At 45.0% G+C, this 20,028-nt stretch overlaps 1 protein-coding gene across 3 annotated transcripts; it reads left to right on the top strand.

Annotated features, from left to right (window-relative positions):
• Window positions 1-429: 429 nt before the first annotated feature.
• On the top strand, window positions 430-18,959 carry LOC121833415 (protein S-Myc-like). Of its 3 annotated transcripts, XM_042286677.1 has the most exons (3): window positions 430-691; window positions 2,228-2,338; window positions 15,754-18,959. In XM_042286677.1, exons 1-3 carry the CDS (start codon window positions 682-684, stop codon window positions 16,464-16,466), a joined length of 834 nt encoding a protein of 277 aa, XP_042142611.1. In that variant the 5' UTR covers window positions 430-681; the 3' UTR covers window positions 16,467-18,959. The 3 variants fall into 3 exon arrangements, 2 of the variants coding, with proteins under 2 accessions (XP_042142611.1, XP_042142610.1); XM_042286676.1 differs by lacking the exon at window positions 430-691 and having other exon boundaries at window positions 1,089-2,338; XR_006076696.1 differs by lacking the exons at window positions 430-691; window positions 2,228-2,338 and adding an exon at window positions 14,493-14,913 and having other exon boundaries at window positions 15,754-15,835.
• The last annotated feature ends 1,069 nt before the right edge of the window (window positions 18,960-20,028 follow it).

Below are 20,028 nucleotides of genomic sequence, written 5' to 3'. Positions count from 1 at the left end.
TAATTTATTATTTTTTCTTTTGGGGCCGGAAATAGAGGGAGGGGGGGAGGGGTATTTCGAAGATTCTAGTTAAGTTGTAACCGTATTTGTACTTTTGCTGTATTGTTAGACTGTCGCTCTGACTGGAGAACCCTCGTTTGATGTGGAGGTACGGCGAAACGAGAGCGCAATTGTAAACGCACTGAAAACGAAACCGAAACAAATAAAGGAGTCGATTAGTTTATTTAAGCGAACACCTTTTATATTATAAATCTATTGCTTCTAGTTTTTGTTCCTGTCACCATAAAACTTTTCTTTTGTTTTACCACGGCTAGTAAAGCTAACTGATTGATAAGAGGCCCATTATTTCCGGACGTTCCTCTGAAGAACCAGGTCAGACCTATCAACATCCATCCGCCAGGTCACAGCGCAAGATGGGAGCATCAAAGCTCGCGAAATGAACCTTTTGCCGTGTTTACAAACCGTTATTTCTTCACTTACTGAAGCAAACCGTTGCTTTAACTTATGTACCATCCCACGAGACGGTGTACAAACTCGCCGAGGCCCTTATTCGATACCTAACCCGTTCGCATCAGTAGAAAACTAGCTGGCGCACACGCGTCGGCTGTACGCGGTCAGCTGTGAGCTCGCAGTTTTCCGTATTTGCAAATCCTGGGATGTAACTGGCTCGAGCTAAGACAAATGAGGCAAGGTAAGTTCTTAAGCCCGGTCGCAGAGCTGCATTTTTGTTATCGAGAAAGGTAAGTAGCTTTCGACGAAATTTAATCTGGTTTCTCCACCGGAGCTGAGCCTTCGCACTGTGACGTGCCACGACACGTATCAGGAGAGCGCTACGATTCTTTTATTGCTGCTCTTTTCGCGCCGCTTCTTGATATAGTTAGTGCGGGCGCTTTTCATTTTATGGAGGACTTTCTGCATTATATATCGATACTGTTCATTCAACTTCGGTGCTTTGGGATTCTTCGTTAGAGAGAGAGAGCCCCGCTTGGGGGGGGGGGGGGGGGGGGGGGAGGGAGGGAGGGGAGGGAGGGGAGGGGGGAGGGAGGGAGGAGGAGGAGGGAGGGAGGGGAGAGGAAAAGAGACGCGGACATGCCAAATGTATATTTTGTTCGCATCCTCGCACTTGTGCATTGCAAACAGGTTAAGAAAATGGTATGTCTGTGGCCAACCAGCCGTGCCGCAGATGACTGGAATAGCCAGAATGCTACTTGTTTAAGTGTGCGAGAGGCGTTTATTTCTTTGTCAGGAATATAAGGACTAGAGGGCTATGTTCGACAAACGTTTCGTTTCTCCTAAAAAACAACGGAATTGGAGGCTCCAAAGACGAAAGTTCCCTCTCGTCATTTGAGCCTCTAGCCAATCAGACACGATATCGTCCCTTCTGTTTCTTTTTAGGAGAAACGAAACATTTGTCGAACATAGCCTCTCTGTCCACAGTAACATTGAGAGCCGGTTAATTTTCAGTTTATCTCTAATAACCACGTAATCGGCGTCCCCTTTGTTACAAGTGACTGCTCGCCGGAAGTTCCAATGGTGGCCAGGTGTAAGCCGGCTCGGTTGCCCCCGCCAAGTGTCCAGCCAAGACTGGCCACGTTCTTCGCCTGCTGGGGTGGGGTGGTCCAGGCCTGTGTCTGTTCAGCTAGGCCAGCCTGGGTTTTTTAGAGCCACCGGGAACACTCCCACCGCTGTTCCCCCTTGTAGTCGGTATGGTTACAGACAGGGCGAGAACAGCAGGACGTCTCATTTAGTTGCCCGTCCACTAGCATGCACTTGTTGGCTTCCTTTGTGCTTTGGCTGCATGTGCATGCTCGAAGCTCGCAGGGAGGGTGCCCGAATGTTTAAAGGTAACAAGCTTGCACTGGAGGCAGGAGAACTTAAATACACCTCTGCTGTTCGTATCCTGTCGATGACCGTAGCCTCGACCACAGCCTGTTGCCGGTCGCCTCACATGCTCTTTTTCATTCACGAACGAACGCCCCCATCAGCTCGTGTTCCCAGAAGCTCGGATTAAGGTCCTTGCCGATCAAATCCTAACGTTCAGTCCTACCCTCTGCTGTTCTGCAAATGACGCAACTATTAGTCGGAGATTTGGTGTCAAACTGCGGCCTTTGCACCCTGGTCTTTGGGGTTCAAGCATGTGCCTCGAAAAGCAGGCCACTGGCTCGAGTGTCTTCACAGAGCCGCTCCCGTTGGACGTTCAGCTCCGCCGTCAGTCTACGTGCAGCAGCCTTCGTCCGTCTCGTTGCCTCCTGCTGCGTGTGCTTCTCGGAGCCACAGTCGCCACCTCGAAGCGGTCGTCCCTCCAGCAGGTTGGGCGGAACCTCGTACTGCCCCACAGGTATGGCCAATCATTTGGTGAGGTGCTTGAAGGCACGCCTGCCCTCATCACCCCTCACTGCACCGCAGAGTTTACTCTCGTAAGCCAGCTCGGCCACGGTACGGTGTCTAGAACGAGTCTTGGATTGGTGTGTTTAAAGCGTCTTTATTGGTGGTTCCTCAATTTCCAGCTCGCCACGCGACAACCGTGATCCTGGTTGCAGTGCACCGGCGGAAGTGAATATGGCCAGTGGCTCAGGCACGTAGCCAGGGGGGGGGGGCGGGGAAGGGAGGGCCCCCCCCTCCGAAATTTTTCATTTTGCTGGGGCCTGCTCTTCCCCCTCCCCCTCATACAGCATTTTGTCATGGGAGGCCCCACTCCCCCCCCAAAACAAAATCCTGGCTATGTGCCTGCCGTGGCTGTTATGCTGTAGGTTGCTCTGCAGCCTGCCAGTCGATAGAAACGTCAGTAGCCACAGGTTGCGGCACCGCGGCTATGGAGGCTCTCGTATTCATTCAGTTCTTTCGCCAGTAAGGCTCGTGACAAGCGACTAAATGCGTTGCCGGCTGCTGTGACATAATTTGCTGCCACTTCGGGCGCGTATTCAATCTGATACACCAAGTACACCACTCAACGATGCATTGCAGGCACCGCGGCCACAAGTGGTGTCGGAAGAGGGGGTGGGGCAGTGCAATGCCCCCCTCCCCCTCCCAGGTATTTAATAAATGTAATGTAAACAATACAGAAAGAGAGAAAGGAGAATCACTCTTTTTCCCCCTTCACCACTACCATCGCCCCCCCCCCCCCCCCATCTCTCGAATAGTTCCCCACGCCTCTGGTAGTTGCTGCTACCCGACGTCTTTCCACTCTTCATCGTTCGGTTTTCAGCTGCGCGCCTCGAAAGTCGTCTCCCCTGCCTCCCGCAGCTGAAGCTCTTGGTGCCGTTGTATTATTCGTGATGACAAGCACAAAACCTGATTTGCGAACGTGAGGCCACGCAACACTACTGTCTTCCCCTAGCGATGAGCGACTTTGTAATGGTCTGCAGCCCACGTGGTGGTTGCTGTCGGCGCACCCTTCTCCTTTGTAGCATTGGTCGGGCGGCCGGTTCGTGTGCTTAGACACAGAGTTCTGTGTTATTTAAAATAAATCTGAAAAAAAAAAAAAAAAAAACGAAAACGTTCATTGGTAAAATTTTTGTCAATTTAGATTTATTCGCTAAATATAAAATTTCAATGTCCCAATGCAAAAAAAAAAAAGGGGGGGGTGGAATGACAATAATACTCCTGAGAAAATGCCATACCAGTGTCCTTTGAAATCTTGGATTCTTGACAAAACAGGCCCGGTCTTGCCTTTTATCTTGTCAGGGTTTAATTCCGGTCAGTAGGCCACTCTACGTTTAGATCACAACAAATGTCACTGTTCCAGTTTCCAGTCACACTTTTTGTGCTCCCTAGAGAAAGGAGGGGTTTTGATTTTGTAACAATAAAAGCGATGAACTACAAAGATTTTATTGAACGAGGGGACAGTTTAAGTTTCTATATGACATCCTTTACCACTCCGTCACGTGCAACTGCGGGATGAGGTGATGGGATAGGATGGGAGGAAAAGAAGCTTCCCAGCAACTAGTTCCAGGAGTTTAAAGACTTTATGGTATTAACGTTTATCGAAGCATCACTCGTGTGCAAGGTTTTTCGTGGGGCAGATTGGTATTGCCAATGGCACGGGTGCCAACACCAAATCCAGCTGAAGAAATATTATTTGATACAAGTGCACCCTTTTGAAGAGGCTCGTGTGTACAACCAGGTATTATTTATTCTTATTTCTGTTTTTGAAAGACAAGAAACACTGCAAAGTTAAACTCCCGAGTTTTGAAGCATTGGGTATCTTACAAAAATAAATTCCGACAAACTCGGAATTTTCAGATAGGAAATGAACTCCAGAAAATGCTCTCAAAATTTGACGAATATGAAACTCCGAAATCATGAAACCTTAGATATAGCAAACGCTAATTAATTTACACCTCGATATTATAAATTTTTGCTTCATTTGAACTGCCATTGGCTGACCACACTGCGTAGAGGCTAAGTTATAAAAACCCATTATAGTATGATCATGAATCGACTCCAGCACAAATAATTCAAACTGCACACCACCTACCTCTAGATGGCTCCGGCGGCCGCTCTACTTTAGGAGTTCCGCTGGTTTCTTCGTATCCATCACTAAGAGCACTGCTTTTTAGCGCTTCAATAGGTCTATGGTTTGTCATCCGAATTGGAGACCCACGACATGTTGCAACAGTCCTAGGTTGCATGCTGGGCTACACTGCCATCTCACAATGTTGCCATTGATCCTGAGGTCAACACTTTTAGATTTCAAATGTGCTTCCGCAGAATGAGCAGTCATGCTAGACAAGGTAGGTTTTGAAGCTAGGAGCACGAACTACTGGATTGCTGTTGTCACCTTCGTTGCTCTGCCAGCCGAAACTTTCCCGAGATGAGTTGTGACGACACCGATTGCTAGTCTTAAAGCAGGAAGAAGAGAAAGCGCAGGTACAGCCCAGGCACAAACATCTGCCTTTCAGGTTAGAGGGGTGCTTCATGTCGAGCCTTCTGCTGCATCTACGCATAGAGCCCAATGTCCATTAATGGTCCCATGAAACGAAAAAAATAAGTTTTTTTTTAAACAGTCTGGTTGGGACACACGTGTCAAAAAATACATTTTTTGCAAAAAAAAACATTTTAGACCGATATTGTTGGCACGAGATTTATTTTAAATTCTGCGCGCAAAGTCTATGACATCATGCAATGGTCATACACTTTTCCACCTCAAAGATGATGGTCACGCATTCTTTCCGCCTTAACGTGAATGGCCAAGCCGATCCACCTCTCCTCCATGCGCCCGAAATGCCGAGAGAGTAAGAGGTGACTACCGGCTAAATTGAGTCTTGTGCCGTCAATATTGCTCTAAAAAGGTTGTTTTTTTTCTCATAAAATTAATTTTTTGACACACGTAACCAAACTGCTTAAAAAAAAAAGTTTTTTTTGTTTGTCAATTTGAACGTTTTCATCTATACATATATACTGAAGTAGCGCAAGAGACTGAGCCTAGAACAGCAAGTAAATTTCCCAACAACTTTTAAAAGCAATCTTGTAATTGTAGAAATATGCTATAACCAAAATCGAAACCAACCTGCAACTTTACTGGTCGGCCATCTTGTTTGGTGCGTCATATGTCGTATGAACATCGGCTCGTGGGCAGCTTCAGCCCGTTTCACCAAGCGTCGGAAGCAGTCTGAAGGTTGCACGATTGTCCATGGGAAATAACCGGCTATGATTCATTGAGCTCGTCTGAGTCAAGCAGTTTCCAATAAATGTTTGAAGATTTTTCAGTACAAGGGCAATTCGCCGTTCACATTCGATCTGCCGGCATCGGCTCCGAGGGGATCACTCGTGGTGGCTACAGTCGCAATCCTCCGACATCTGGTCCCAGATGCCGCTTCGGAAGCAGAATGGTATGGAAGATTTTGTTTGCTAGCATGGTGCAAATTTTTTTTTTTTTTTGTGAATGGAAAGCGCCGAATAAACGAGGACGAAGAAGGCGACAGAGACGAAGCGCTCCGTCTCTCTCTCCTTCTTCGTCCTCGTTTATTCGGCGCTTTCCATTCAGTGATGTACCAACCAGCCCATCTATCTATTCTGTTTTCTTAGCACGACACAAACACTATGGAGCCGGCTTTTGCGTCGGACTGGTCGACCCCACTTCGGTTCCACAGACACACAGCCCACAAAGCTCTGCTGTGTGAGGTGACGTGTCAATTTATCGTTCCCCCCACACGCCACAATAATGTGTCATCGAAAGTTTGGCGACAGGCAAAGCTTTCGCCAGGAAAGGACCATCCATATTAACACCGCGCAAAGAAAGTCATCGATACATCGTGAGCTCGTAGCACAGGGGGAACGTTTTTGGCAATGAAGCTGACTGTGCACGGCCCCGCGTTTGTGGGTTTTCAGCGCCAATCAAAACTGTGTACTGCACTCCTTTTTGTTGTTTTTTTTTCTTAATGCCACAAATATGCACATCCCCAATTGGCAGGTTAGAATCTTGACGAAGGTGCCCACAATTTGACACGAGGTTATTGCGGCAAAGGTGCCATGTAACCGAGATCACGGTTACAGGTCACAAGATCCCCAGATGGTCCACATTAATCATCAGGCCACCGCTGGGGCATTCCAGATGCGCTTTGTAGGTCTGGCTCATAAACCTTCAAGTTCACATTTATTTTCCCGAAATAGCTTAGTCTTCGCACTTTGTTTCTACAGACGCAAGACATAGGTATATAGTACTCATACACTGAGTGCGTAGTGCAACCGGCACAGTAGTCGTTTGTCTCCTGCTTTAGTTGCCTGAATTGTGTACCTTTATAAAGCTGTACGGGAGACTACGCGTCTGTTGTCAGTAGCAAAATATTCGGCGGAAATTATGAATGCCGTGATAAGTATGCTCCATGTAGCATACTTATCACGGCATGTCAGTTGTGCTCTAAAACCAAATGGTGTGCACTGCAGTGCACATTCATTTGGTTTGACAGTGCAACAAATATTTCATGCACATTTTTTTATTTAGTTGGTGACAGCAAATTAGTGTCATGAGCATAAGCAATCAGAACAGATCATTGTGCTGCGATTTGGCAACAACGGCTTCCTGGAGTTCCACCGACACGGGATTTCCGTCCATGCATTCGGATATGCACTGTCGTGTGGAAACTTGTGAAAGACAACCACCAGGCTGGTCAACTGGTAGTTTGAGCAGGCAGCAACACAACGTCATGAGTCCACGGATCTTTCGCCAGGCATCGCAGCCAGGCATTGGAGATGCGGCCCGCGCTCGTATCGTAAACAAAACATCTTTCTCAAACTACGACACTGGCGAGACGAAACAGACTGTCCCCAGCTCTCAACTCCAAGAAGCGCGCCGGGCAGCGCAAACATCTATGTTACGGTGATCACATGGAAACCGTAAACTCATGACGTCATCGTTCAGTTTCGCTCTGAGATGTAGAAACAAGCATAACGTGAGAATGACATAGACATGACTCTGACGTATGGCTCAATGTTGGCTGCTCCAACTTTTACCACACTGTTGATTGCGCCTCACGTCGCACGCTAGAGATAGCAAATTTCGACGACTTGGCTGATTTGAAGGTCCTCTGGCTAATTTATTAAATATATAGACGAGATTAGATTGTTATATTTCACATGTGCTCTTCCTAGATGATGCTGAAGAGAGCTGCATAGTTTCCTCAATATCAAAAATGAAGCGGAGTTGCCTTTTCAGGCCTATCCACACATACATTACAGCGCTACCTCAGCTCTACTACTCGGTGCTGGAAATAGCGCTGACCTTGCTGATGCAGCACTGACTTTGTACTATATCAGTGATACAGCAGTGACACAGCACTGTATCAGTGCTAAATCACCTTCAAGTCAGCGCTTCGTCAGTGCTGTTTTTAGTGTTGCTTTGGCGCTGCGATGTACTGTTGACTCATTATTTCAAACTCTAGGAAGCCACAGACTTCAGTTCGAATTATCAGAAGTTCCATCTAAATATGATGTGAGGCAAAGTAGCAATTTGCAATAGGAATAGCTGCACATACTATCTAAATATAATGTGAGGCAAAGTAGCAATTTGCTATAAGAATAGCTGCACATACCAAGCAAATTTTTTATGCTCTTCTCTACACAAGCCCATTTATAAGCAGGCACACACATAAAACATCGGTGACGTTCAAAGCAAATAGTGATTTTGTCCAAATATTTTCTAAATGAATGTCGAATACTTTCTCCGAGCCTTTTTCCACCATTGTGCCATGCTTAAACGAAAATCCAGCTGAACTCGGGAAGGTGTCTGAAGCTTTTTCCCAACCTTTCACTTGTCCACTTCTAAGCTCGCTTAGTTTTAATACAACTATATCTTTGAACTGTGGCCTCAGAAAGTTGAAGGCCTGCATTAAGGTGGCATGTAAATGACAGATTTGACATGAAATTAAACCTAAAGAAACACTCAGCCATCCTAAAGGATGAAGTTTATAAATCTACTTGCAATATGCAAATATTCTTTCTTTAATCTCGAATTTAACCGCCTCAGAAAAAGAAAGAACAAGCATGAATATTGAAAGAAGATTGTCGGCACAGTTCCGCTTGCATAATCGCGGTGGGTTAGTCCCATCGAGTGTGCTTCTCATCGAGCACCCACGTACTGCGGAAAAGCAATGACCGCGAGCTTCGTGGTTATTGCTTTCCCACAGTACACAAGTTTATAGCGGCGGAGCTAACCCGCCGCCATAAACAAGTAGTATGAATTAAGCAAGGACGCTGTTTGAATTGAGGAGCTTATAAATGCGCTAAAAGCATAGCGGGACAACCAGCATTCTTTAATTCATTTGAATTAACCGGAAGTATGAAATATCCGACTTCCAAGAAATCAACCAGAAGGTGATTGCAGGTCTTTTTGGGAAATAAAAGGTTGCAGTTATGAGTACTCTTGGGTGTGCCCGGCAGCGAATGTTGCCTTTCTTCTTTGACTTTCATTAGTTTGATCAATTCAAACTATCCTTTAGCAACCCCTTGAAATTCAAATTAATGAGCTTTTGCTGTAGTCCTTGCTTGTGGAAATATGTGGGTCTAGTAAGTCCCCGTACTCCTCAAAACACTACATATTTTCTCCAGCCAGTTGAAGTGGTGCTATGTCCGATGCCGATCCGTTGTTGCCATTAGGTCCTGACATTAACACTTTACATTTATTACAACTCAACTCTAGCCCAACTCCGTCCCTTGGTTTTGTGCTAGCATTGGGACTCTGCTAATACTTAATGATGGTCTTTGTGTGCTTGGGAATCCAAAATTTCATGAAATGTGAGCTTGATAGCATCTGCACCTTTTAAATTATTTTGTGAAAGCCTGACCAGCTGATCTGAGTTCCCCTCTGCAATGATGGCATCTGTGATGCCTTTGTGATCGGGGATTAGATTGTGATGGATATACGGCATGCGAATTGCATGCCTTCAGTTCAAAGCAGTGTGGCCGGTTTTGCAGTTTCTCCACTAAATTTAGCACATGTTTAGTCACCTAGCGGGAGAAAATTGTCATTTTGTGACTGCCAGGATTCTTGGCTGTTTTCAAGTCACGTTGGCGTGCTTTCTGGCGGTCTAGAAGGTTTTCTTCACTTTACACTTATCAATCGTAAATAGCTTAATTTGTGCATTGAATTAGTGCCATGGGGTCGTTATTTTTGCTTATTGAACAAACAATTTCAGCGGGAATAACCGTTGCGACACCATTGAGCTATTACGGGGGCGGAGCGATCTCGTCGGGAGCAGACGTCGAGACGTGGTGTTAGAATGGACATTCTTGGCTCGCGTCTAAGTTCAGCGGCTTTTGGCAGTTGTTAGAGATTACTTTAGCGCGTTCTCGATTTTTGAGTTGGCAACACCGGCTCAAAGTTTTTTCGGCATTGCTGCATCGGCTCTCATAAACAAATTGATTGACAGTTTTTTTGTTTTTTTTAGGTTGTGTTTGGTTATGATTATATTCATTGACAGGGTGAGAACCACACCATGTGTCTTTCGAATACCTACTTTCCAGCAGACTCCGTGCGCTTTCGCATTTCTTCAGCTGCTTGCACGCGCTGGAGGTGCTCACGTTGGTCGAAGGTAAGAAGCTCGTGCTGGTGTCAGGACAACTGAAGCTCCTCCCTGCTGTTCCCACCTTGTCAGTGATTATAAAAGAATGGGCAGTGCAATCACACTTGGTCAAGTGCAACCATTTTGACTGTTGTGTTGGCACCACAGCTTTGAAGGCTATTGCAATCACTGTCTAGAATGACCCTTGAATGTTATTTTGTGTGTACTTCTGAAGCATGCAAGTGTCTGTGCCATACAGGACTTAGAAGAACATTTGGCAGATGTCTTTCTCAATGTAAGGCATTCTGGTAGATCTCTTTCGACGTTTCGTCATATTCATGGTGCCTAACAGTGGCAATACCGTGTTTAGCTTGTTTCTGTCCCTTTCCGGTAGCTCGGGTTTTTGTTAAACGCTATATCAGTGATGGAAGTGCTGCACCCAATTGCGCCATGATCGAAAGTCTGCTACATCTTGCGCCAAAATGCCATTTTTGTTAGGAATTGCGGCACACCTGCGCTGAGATTGGCTTAAACGAAGCGAGAAATAAAAATATTTTATTATTGGTTGACCCTAATGTTTAGAGAAGTAGAAGGAAAGGAAAATGGGGACAGATATGTATTTCACTGTGTCTCTACTCATTGTATAGTTTTTCATCTTAGGTAAGAGCACAGTCGAAGTTTCGAACACATAAAATCAAGAACCTACTAAAAGTGCAAGTTACAGGATATTCGCTGCACTTGACTGGTTTAGCCGATAAAAGAACACTTACAGGAAAATAATGAACGTCATGATTTCGCACTTTGATGCTCTTCGTTTGGTCACATTGGCTCGTAGCGTCTGATTCGTCTTGGCTTATGGCAAACCGTAGTATAAAGATTGCTCGTCATCCACGCTGGCTGGTTGATCGCCGACATCATCGAAGCCAGTGGTTCTCAACCATTGATGTTTCGCGGACCCCTTGTAGATCGACGGAGATGGTGGAGGACCCCGCTCGTGGTGAAGGGAAGGAAAAGGTGTAGGTTAATTATGATAATGATTTAATAAATGTATATAAATAAATGCTAGTGTGAACTAGATTTTTCTCGTTAACATACAATCAACAACAATTGGAATGTTTCTTCTCAATCTGAAAAAAAGGCAACTTTTATTGCCGGGCTCCACCAATGAGGCAGGGCTTTGCCGATCCCTAGAGCGCCTTTGCAGACCCCCATTTCAGAAGCGCCGGTCTAGATGATGTTGGCAATGTGCTATAAGTCACGAGACAACTTTGCAAAATATTAAGGTGGCAGTTACTGTGATAAGGCAGAATCAGGGTCTTGAACTCCTGATGATATCATTTCATTATTGTGTCTGCCACATGCCTCCGTGCCATGGCTACGAAGTACAGTGGCACTTGCGCCGCTTGTGTCTCCCTTCTCCTCTTCTCCCCAGCGCATGCGCATCAAACTTCACACTTTGCACCGGGGTGCTAGGAGCAGCGGCCGACATTGGGGAGCGCCCGGGTTAGTGAAATACCTGCACAGAAATTATGCCCAGTATTATTACAGGTCGACCTTGTTTGGCCTGGATTGTAGGTTGATCTCTAATCTTCAAAACTGTGCCTAGAAGAAGGAAAAAGGAAACATCTGTCGATATCTGAATAGATACAGTAGTTGAGGTAGTTTCCGTTCCTCCGTCGATCGATGGTTCCAGTGCCATTAAGAAGCAGTGTAAATTTTGAAACAATGTAGGCTTTCATATTACACCTGGGTGGTGGTCTTTGCAGTTGATCATACAAGAGTGTTGAGTTTGGTTTATTCTTGAAACTTGGGGGAAGCATTTTTATTTACAGGATATGCTGTTTTTGCTGAAATTCTGCAGAAATTATATTAACAGGAGAAATAAACTACCGAGTGCGAAAGGGGAGGCGGGAGGGGCTTAATCACAACTGAAGCGTTGTACCACTATTCATTTTCCAACTATTTTTTAATTCCCATTGTAAATTAAACCTACTCTTACCAGTGCCTTATTTCCAAGTAGATAGAAGGCCCTGTGTTCCTTTTTGTGCCCTATCTATTCTGATTACAAAACACCTCAAGACTGTTCAAAACTGAGCGGCACATTTCACAGCATCCATTTATTCGTACCACACAAGTGTTTCTTCACTCAAACATCAAGTTCTCTCCCGCTTCTTAAAAATTGCTGTAAAATTTATCTTCTGTGTTTCATCTATAAACTATACTACCAGGATATTAGCGTTTCCTTTTTGATCCCCCTAGCAGATATTCACTTCGAACCAGCAATAGCAGTAAGTTTCAAGCACCTGACCGATACAACTAACGCCTTTATCAACTCGGCCTTTCCTTAAGGCAGTGGTTCTCAAATGGGGGTCCACGGACCGTTTGGGGTTCGCGAAGGCATTCTAGGGGTCTGCAAAGCCCTGCCTCAAGAGTAAAGCCCGGCAATAAAAGTTATTTTTTTCAGATCGACAAGAAATGTTTCAGTTTTCGGGCGAGTTTTCTCGTGTGTATGTCAGTAAGAGAAGTCTACTTTACACTGCCCTTGGTCATATCCATTTATTAAATCATTCTTACATTTAACCTGCTCCTTCCTCCTCCCTTCACCACAAACGGCATCCTCCATTATCTCCGCCAATCCACAAGGGGTCCGCGAAACATTGATGGTTGAGAATTACTGCCTTAAAGACCGACGACCAGTCCGCGCTTTCCACTTTTTTCTCGCTTCCTTCTCTCCCCCTTCTACCCTGTCCACCGTTGCCTGTTTCCTCCTCCCCCATGGTGAGGAGGATCTTCTGCCATGCAGAATCTCGAGTCTGGTCGTCGGCCTTTAAGGCATTGAGATTGAAATGTCTTTCCTAGTTCCATACTAGACATTGCCGACTCAAAATCATTTCGTGAATCATTGACCTCACTTTCTTTTCTACATAATTCATTTCTTGGTAATATTAAGTTGGACTCGCATTTCTCACTTTTCCCCCAACAAGATACAACACTTGTGTCCCGGATGACTGTCGTTCCCAGGTGTTCTTTCTTGGTGGTCTTTCAGTGTGTGCTCTGTTCCGATTCAGTGTTACGCTTTTCTGCCCCCCCCCCCCCCCCCCCCCCCCCCCAACCCCAACCCCAACCCCAACCCCAACCCCAACCCCAACCCCAACCCCAACCCCCTATGCGATGCCCTTCGGGGCGTTTAATGGTAAATAAATGAAATAAGTGACATGTTCCAGTGTCAATGTAAAACCCTCAATCATTTTCACAGATGAACTCATTTAGCAATGCAGTCGATTTGAAGGGAAGTGCTAACAGTTGTGGGCATCTGCTCATAAAGCATCATGGCTGCTCCAACCCAATATTTTGCCCGCTACAGAACCTGCTACAAAAGGTCAAATGTCACTTCCATTACTGTTATATGTGTGGCAGAAAAATAATATGTTAAATGCACTTCTTTGTTCACTTCTGATGTTTTGCTTTGCTGGTGGAGCCAAATTTTTTTTCTTCAGGGAATGGAACTTTTTGCATGTTCTCACTTAACATAGGTAGGGGTGTAACATAGCTTACAGTATTTTCTTGCTTTTAATCTTCATTTTTCTACCCTACAGGCTCGGTTCCTCACTTCAGGAACAGCTTGAGATCTCTTCCTGACTTGGTTTGCCAGACTCTCGACTCCTACGAGGTCCCACATTGGGCATTGCCAGACCAAAGTAGTCCTGCAGCAATGACCGGCATAATGTCCAAACAATTGTTATGCAGAACGGCATTCTCTAGGAAGCCACTGAATAATGATTTCTGGGGGAGGGACAAACTTTTTTTTATTAATGTCTTTCATTGTTTTATGCATTTGCATCCCCTTTGTCTGGGCCCGGAAAAGACACAAAAACAGTGCAACCCAGCTTCTTCTGCCCTGTAATGCTCTCAGTTAGCGTGCATGCTATTACCTTCATGTTTTGGTCACAATTTCGTAGTGCCACACCAGTCAAGTGTCTGTTTGGGTTGCCACAGAGTATATGGGGAGAGTTTGGTCAGTCTATGATCTCGCCGCCGTAACGCTCTCCTCCCGAGCGAGCCAATCAGCACGCGGCGCAGAGCGAGAGGCATGAGCGCATGCGCGCAAACTCCCGGCTGCTCGCAGCTGAGTGGGGAGAACCGCCATCTTCGATCATTCTCCCGGCGGAATGCGTGGGATCGGCATCTAAATCTCGATTATTGCCTTTTATATCGCTGGCTCTGGCAAGAAAATGACATTCTGTTATTCCTTGGTGGGTTAAAAAGCTAATAAATGAAGATTTTTCGGCGTATGGCCACAAACTTTTATTCAGGCGAAAAAGAAGCCGGCTCGTAGCAGACGACGCGTAGCCTCAGCAGCGCTCTTCACCGACCAGTCTCCGACAGCGTTGCTCAAAAATAGCGGTCATCTCCTCTCTGCTTTCTTCTTTCTCTCTCGCTCCTTCGGCGCTCTCCTCCCTTTCATTTACTTTTCTCCTCTCCGGAGCCTTCGTCGCCACACCCACTGGCCAAACTCTCCCAATATACGGCTCTGGGTTGCCAAGTGTGAGTCAGCGGCAAGGCATCACGTTTTAGCTCTGTTTTTTTTTATTCCAAGTCTTCCAGAAAAGAGTTCCAATTATGATGAATTGCAATCTTTTGGTGTTTGTTACTGACTTTTCACAGAATGTGTATGCTTTTAGAGAGATTAGTGTGCACTGCTAAGGTGTGGCTGTACAAATATTCTTACTTTTTGTCGTTGAATTTATAAGTGCTTAAAATTTTACGCCAATTTTCTTTTATTTCCAGGGTCATTCCCCATGTCCCAGCGTGCAACAAGGAGGAATTCCTCTTGTAGCATGCATGCTGTATTGGCTCAACCTTTACATTGTTGCGAGAAACCTTCAGGTTCACAACAAACATTTATGATTGCTTGGTGTGTGTTTGGATAGCCATACCCTTGTTCAGAGTGTGCGGTGTCTAGTGCACTTGGTCATGCTTGATTTTTCTGCAGCATGTTGGACCAACTGACTGATTAGTCCTTTCATGGAACTCTTTTTGCTCTTGCCAAAATGTCTAGCAGTGTTTATTTTATTAGTTACAATTCCTGTGTGTTCTCACTACCAAGTGTACAGTTTCTGGAAGGTTTGCATCATGGGGCCATATTTGTGCAATATTTGGTTTGCTTTTACCTTTTTTTAGAATGTTCCCTCAGTTTTTTTACAATCTGGTTGACTCTTGATCTCCTCTCATGTCATTTTTGGGATTGCTAATCTTGGAAACCACTTCTGCCTAGGGAAAAAAACTACCAATATCCCATGTTCGACTAGTTTTTGCTTTGTCCTTAGTCCGTATTTATAAAGTTTATTTTCGGCAGAAACCTTGCGACTAGGTAGTTCAGTTTTTATCAATCTGGCACCTGTTATGTTCCTGAACCTTAAATGCATTCCTGCTCATGTTGAATGGTGTAAGTTCCGTCTAACTGAAATGCTTCATTTGCCTAATGCAAGTTGTAGCAAATGTATGTAGACTTTAGGTGACATTAGATTACGCTAAAACCTGCTGTGCCACCTTTCCCATGGGTAACAAGTTTTATAATGTTCTAAAGTCCAACCACCTGCCCAGAATTTTTGCCACCTAAACATTGTGAGAGCAGGTACAGATGGGCTTTATTGTGACATTGAATTGTATCACAATCAGACGTGTCTGTAGCCCGAGTGAAAACAATGCTCAGACACATAATCACCGACAGCCATCCCACTTGTTTGATTTGCAGACGGCGAGGTAGAAGAGAGCATTGAGACGGACAGTGCTAACGACGACTACGCCGATCCCCGGCAGAGTGACGACGAAAACTCGGCAAACACTGGATCAAAATTGCATCACTTCCGGCAGCACCACCTCTCGCCTCTCCCGCCGCTCGTGATCAGCCACTCACTGCCCTCCTGGCCCCGCAACCACCGTCATGCCCACGCCGAGACGTCACCGGCGACACCTCTCGTTCCATGGTTGACAACAACAAGTGGCGACGCTGCAGCATCACCCGGAAGTCTCTTCTTCCCGAGCCCGTCGTCGCCGGGGGTGATCCATCGAAACGCATTGCCACGAGAAAGACGACACTCGATGCTTCCACAGTTGCCTGTTCGGGGCAAGCAGGACGCCCTCTCCATCCTGCCGTTGCCGTTCTTCTGCAACGACGGGGCACGCCAGCGGAGGCCACCCCACTTTGTGACGGAGTCGGATCGCCGGAGGGAGCACAGCAGCCAGGAGCGGAAACGTCGGGACGAGATCAACTCGGCGTTCGAGGAGCTGCGGATGGCGGTGCCGAGCCTGTGCGGGCGGCCCGGCGTGCATAAAGTCAAGATCCTCGGCCACGCGACACTCTTGGCGAAGGAGCTCTCCGCGCAGAGCGGGAACCTTGAGCGGGAGTTTGAGAGGGAGCTTGGTCGGCAGCGGCGACTATGGAAGGCGCTCTCTAAGCTGCAGTGAGTTGGGGATCGGGGCGTTTTGTGACGCTGGGGGGGAAGGGGGGGAAGGCGCAATGTGGGTCGGACTGTTTGAAACGGCGTGCAATACGACTTCTTTTTATTTTGTTTTTGGTTCGGATGTGTTTGTAAAAGCTCGTGGATGGTAGGCGGCTCATCTCGACTACCGAAAATTTAGGAGACTGTGATGAGGACAGAGCATGCATGCGAGTTAGGCCGTTCAAGAGTCCGTCTCAAAGGTTGACTTCAGTACTGGCAAAGGCATGGGAGCAAGCTCGTAGTTTTCGAAAGCGCCTTTTAATGTTTCGGTGCTCGTACACAAAACATTCCGCAGAGCCATGCTTTCATGCTTGTGTCTGCAGTGTAGAAGTAAATTTTGAGAGGAAGTATAAGCATTAACCTCTGTCTAAAACAACAAAATAAGGAACTATACATTACCTAAAACAGAACCCTTTTGTATGTCGTGTAAAGGTTCTGACAGTCTTGATATACCAAATGGAATAGATTTGTGTTTTGCAATTTATAAAAAGGAGCACTGTTTGATTGGCTTACAGACTTCTCAAACATGTCAACCCATAGTCTCTCTAATTGAAACGAACATGCCACAAAAGCCAAGGAAAGCGTTCTTGACGTGTGTTATGGGGATCCATTTGGCAATGCAGCATCTATGATGTTTATAAGCTGATTGACATGTATCAGTACCATAATATGGCAGTGCTATACACCATGAAGCAGCTCAAAATCAGAATTTATTCTCATTTCATCAACCAGAAGAGTGCAATAAAAACAAATCAGTTTTGATTTTCTACTAGCGCTGGAAATCCTTCAGTGATGTGATGGATACTTCTTTTTGAGACCATGTGGTAGGTCAGGTTTCCACACTAAAACATTGCTTAGGCATAATTTGTAGCTTTAAAATCGTTGTTTAGCATTAAAATGAAGAAAGAAATGGGCCAGTTGGTACATGATTCTTTTAACAATATGAGCTGTAAAACAGGAACAAAAGGAGAGGAGCGCAAGACGATGTGCTTCATGTTATGTACCTGTCCTTTTTTCTCTTTTTTATGGAGCATATTGTTTAAAGAACGTTGTTTGGTTGTTACTTGTGTTATGCCCCACAACACCCTGTGGGGCAGTTGTTTCTGTATAGAAAGTGTGTATCAGGTTTTATTTTTGGGTGCTTCCATATGTCTGATCTGATGTTTGTTCACACTCAGCAATCGAATGTTCACATCCTCAGACCTGCTAGTCATTACCGGGAAGGTTCAATATGAAAGGAGGTTAGACTTTCAGCGGCAAGAGAACCAAGTTCTAGGCAACTATCGCTTCTATATGCGATGACATTTCAGAAACTTCTCCTTAGTTAACTCCACAAGTCATACAAGATATGTGGTTATTCCATCGCATTTGCGGTAGCTCGGAAATCTGTTAGTCCTACATTTGGAGGACAAGTGTACCATATGTGCAAAGTAAGTTGTACCTTCTTTGGGTTTGCGAGTACTGCTTTGAATCAAATAGGGCTGTGTCACTCCTAGCTTCAACTCTTCAAAGAGACCCAGTGTGCTGTGGGGAACTGTGAAAGTTTCCGAAGGATGAGGCACTATTCGATTCGAGCTACAATTCGCATAAAATAGTTTTTTTCCCAAGATTACAGTTTCACTAAGGCAATACAAAAGCTTTCTTAGCTTTGAAGTGCTACACATACAAGTCAAACAGTTCCAGATCTCATTTGCACATTGACACTTTCAGACCAGCTCATTACCTTTCTCCTAGTATACTGCTGAAAAATATATCACATTACAAGATCAATCTATTATTAAGCAGATCAGCATAATAAGCTCAGAAAAATAAATTTGTATAATACGACATACAGCAAAATGTAGCTTGATGATGGGTATTTAAATGTATTACAAACATGTATAGGTTGATTTGACTCAGACCACAGTCCAACATCATTTGTTTAACCCACCCTTTTGTGATAATCAAGGCTGGTAACTTTGGTTCATGCAGAATATTGTTAAATTAATTGCGCTTGTACGTTGGATTTTCTTCAAGTTCATTGCCCCCTAAGCATGTAAACTTTCGACGAGGCTTTCGAGGGTGATTGCTTCATAAACCCTAATTATGGATCCCGTTGTTTTTTATTTTTGTTTTTTTTTATGATGCCAGTTGAGCGTATTCTAATTTATTTATATTGTAATACTCCTAATATATTACCGTTTTTTACACTTGCCATGACTTCTGGGTGTCGAGTGGTAAGTGTAAATACATTAATAAAATTTTGATAATCGTAAGTATGTTTTTTGTTTTTATTCCCACTTGTTGGATTGTGCATTCAACTTGGATACGTCTATTTTTTGTGCCTCATGCAAACGATTGATTGTGCATAACCAGACTGCACAGCGGAAGACTGTGGAGCAGAATAACTTGTTCCATATACGTGTTCAATTAACATGTTTCTTGCCTATGTCACTTTCAGAGTTTGCCTGTAGCACGTGCTTTCATTGCTTCCCAAAATGACAAACTTGTTCTTTTTTATTTTGTAAACATTCGAGTGATGTGCACCATGGTTGCGCTCTACCTTCATCGGCTTGTAGAACCCTTTCGTAGGTCTACCCTTTGTTAGAAGCCGTTGAGTTCCTTCACAACGGCAGACACAAAAGACTATCGAACACCTCAAAACCAGGTGTTCGATAGTTTCGCTCTCCATTCCACATATGTAACAAACTGTATCTATATCTTCGAATTTTGCCCTATAAGTCTTCGTTCTTAGCGCCCCAGTTCTGGCCTCAAACAGTAAAGACCTCCCCCGTGGCACACACTCTGCATTTGGTTGGATTATGACATACAGAAAAAGTGATGAACGCAATGACGTTGCCCTTTCGCCAACTTGTGGTGAAACAAGGTACGGACATGCAACTATACATCGTTTCACTTAAAATCCGGACGCACGATGCTAAGAGCTAATGGGACTGGTCAAAAGACGTCAACAGTGGAAGTCCCTGGGGCTTCTCTGTACATGATTGGTGCAGCGATGGCAGAACGCGTACAGAAACACGAAGAACTCCATTTTGGCGCGCTTTTGACGCTGATTGATTGGTACCATCAGCTCGTAGCGGTGACTGCGTACGGACTCGACTCGAAACTTGAAACAAGGTTTATATCTATTTCATTGCCCTCTCGTGTAATGACTTGCATGATTCGCAGGAATCCCAGAGAAAAACTCACCGGAGATAAGCCCACGGGAGAAAAGCTCGCCGGAGAAAACTCGACGCAAAACCGGTGGATGCGGAGAAAAGTTCACCGTTTTTGTTTTGTTTTGTTTTCTCTTTTTTTATATATATAGAGGCTGTTGAATTCTTCGAAACATGTCAGCTTATTATCATTAAAATTCGTCAACTTTGTAAAAGGAGAAAATGTACTGTTTTTGTAGTATTTGTTAAGCTTATTGAGGGTATATTGCTTCCAAATTTATAATTGCCGGTTAGTGTTTTCTGGGTTTACTCTCTAGGCAACGAAAGCCTAACTGAAAACTTCAGGAACATGAGGAACAGGAGAAAGTTCGA

Source organism: Ixodes scapularis, unplaced genomic scaffold, assembly GCF_016920785.2.
Source record: "Ixodes scapularis isolate PalLabHiFi unplaced genomic scaffold, ASM1692078v2 PGA_scaffold8__174_contigs__length_109621045, whole genome shotgun sequence".
NCBI classification, from domain to species: domain Eukaryota; kingdom Metazoa; phylum Arthropoda; class Arachnida; order Ixodida; family Ixodidae; genus Ixodes; species Ixodes scapularis.
Note: the sequence above shows the minus strand (reverse complement) of the source record. Positions and strands in the feature narration are given on the sequence as shown.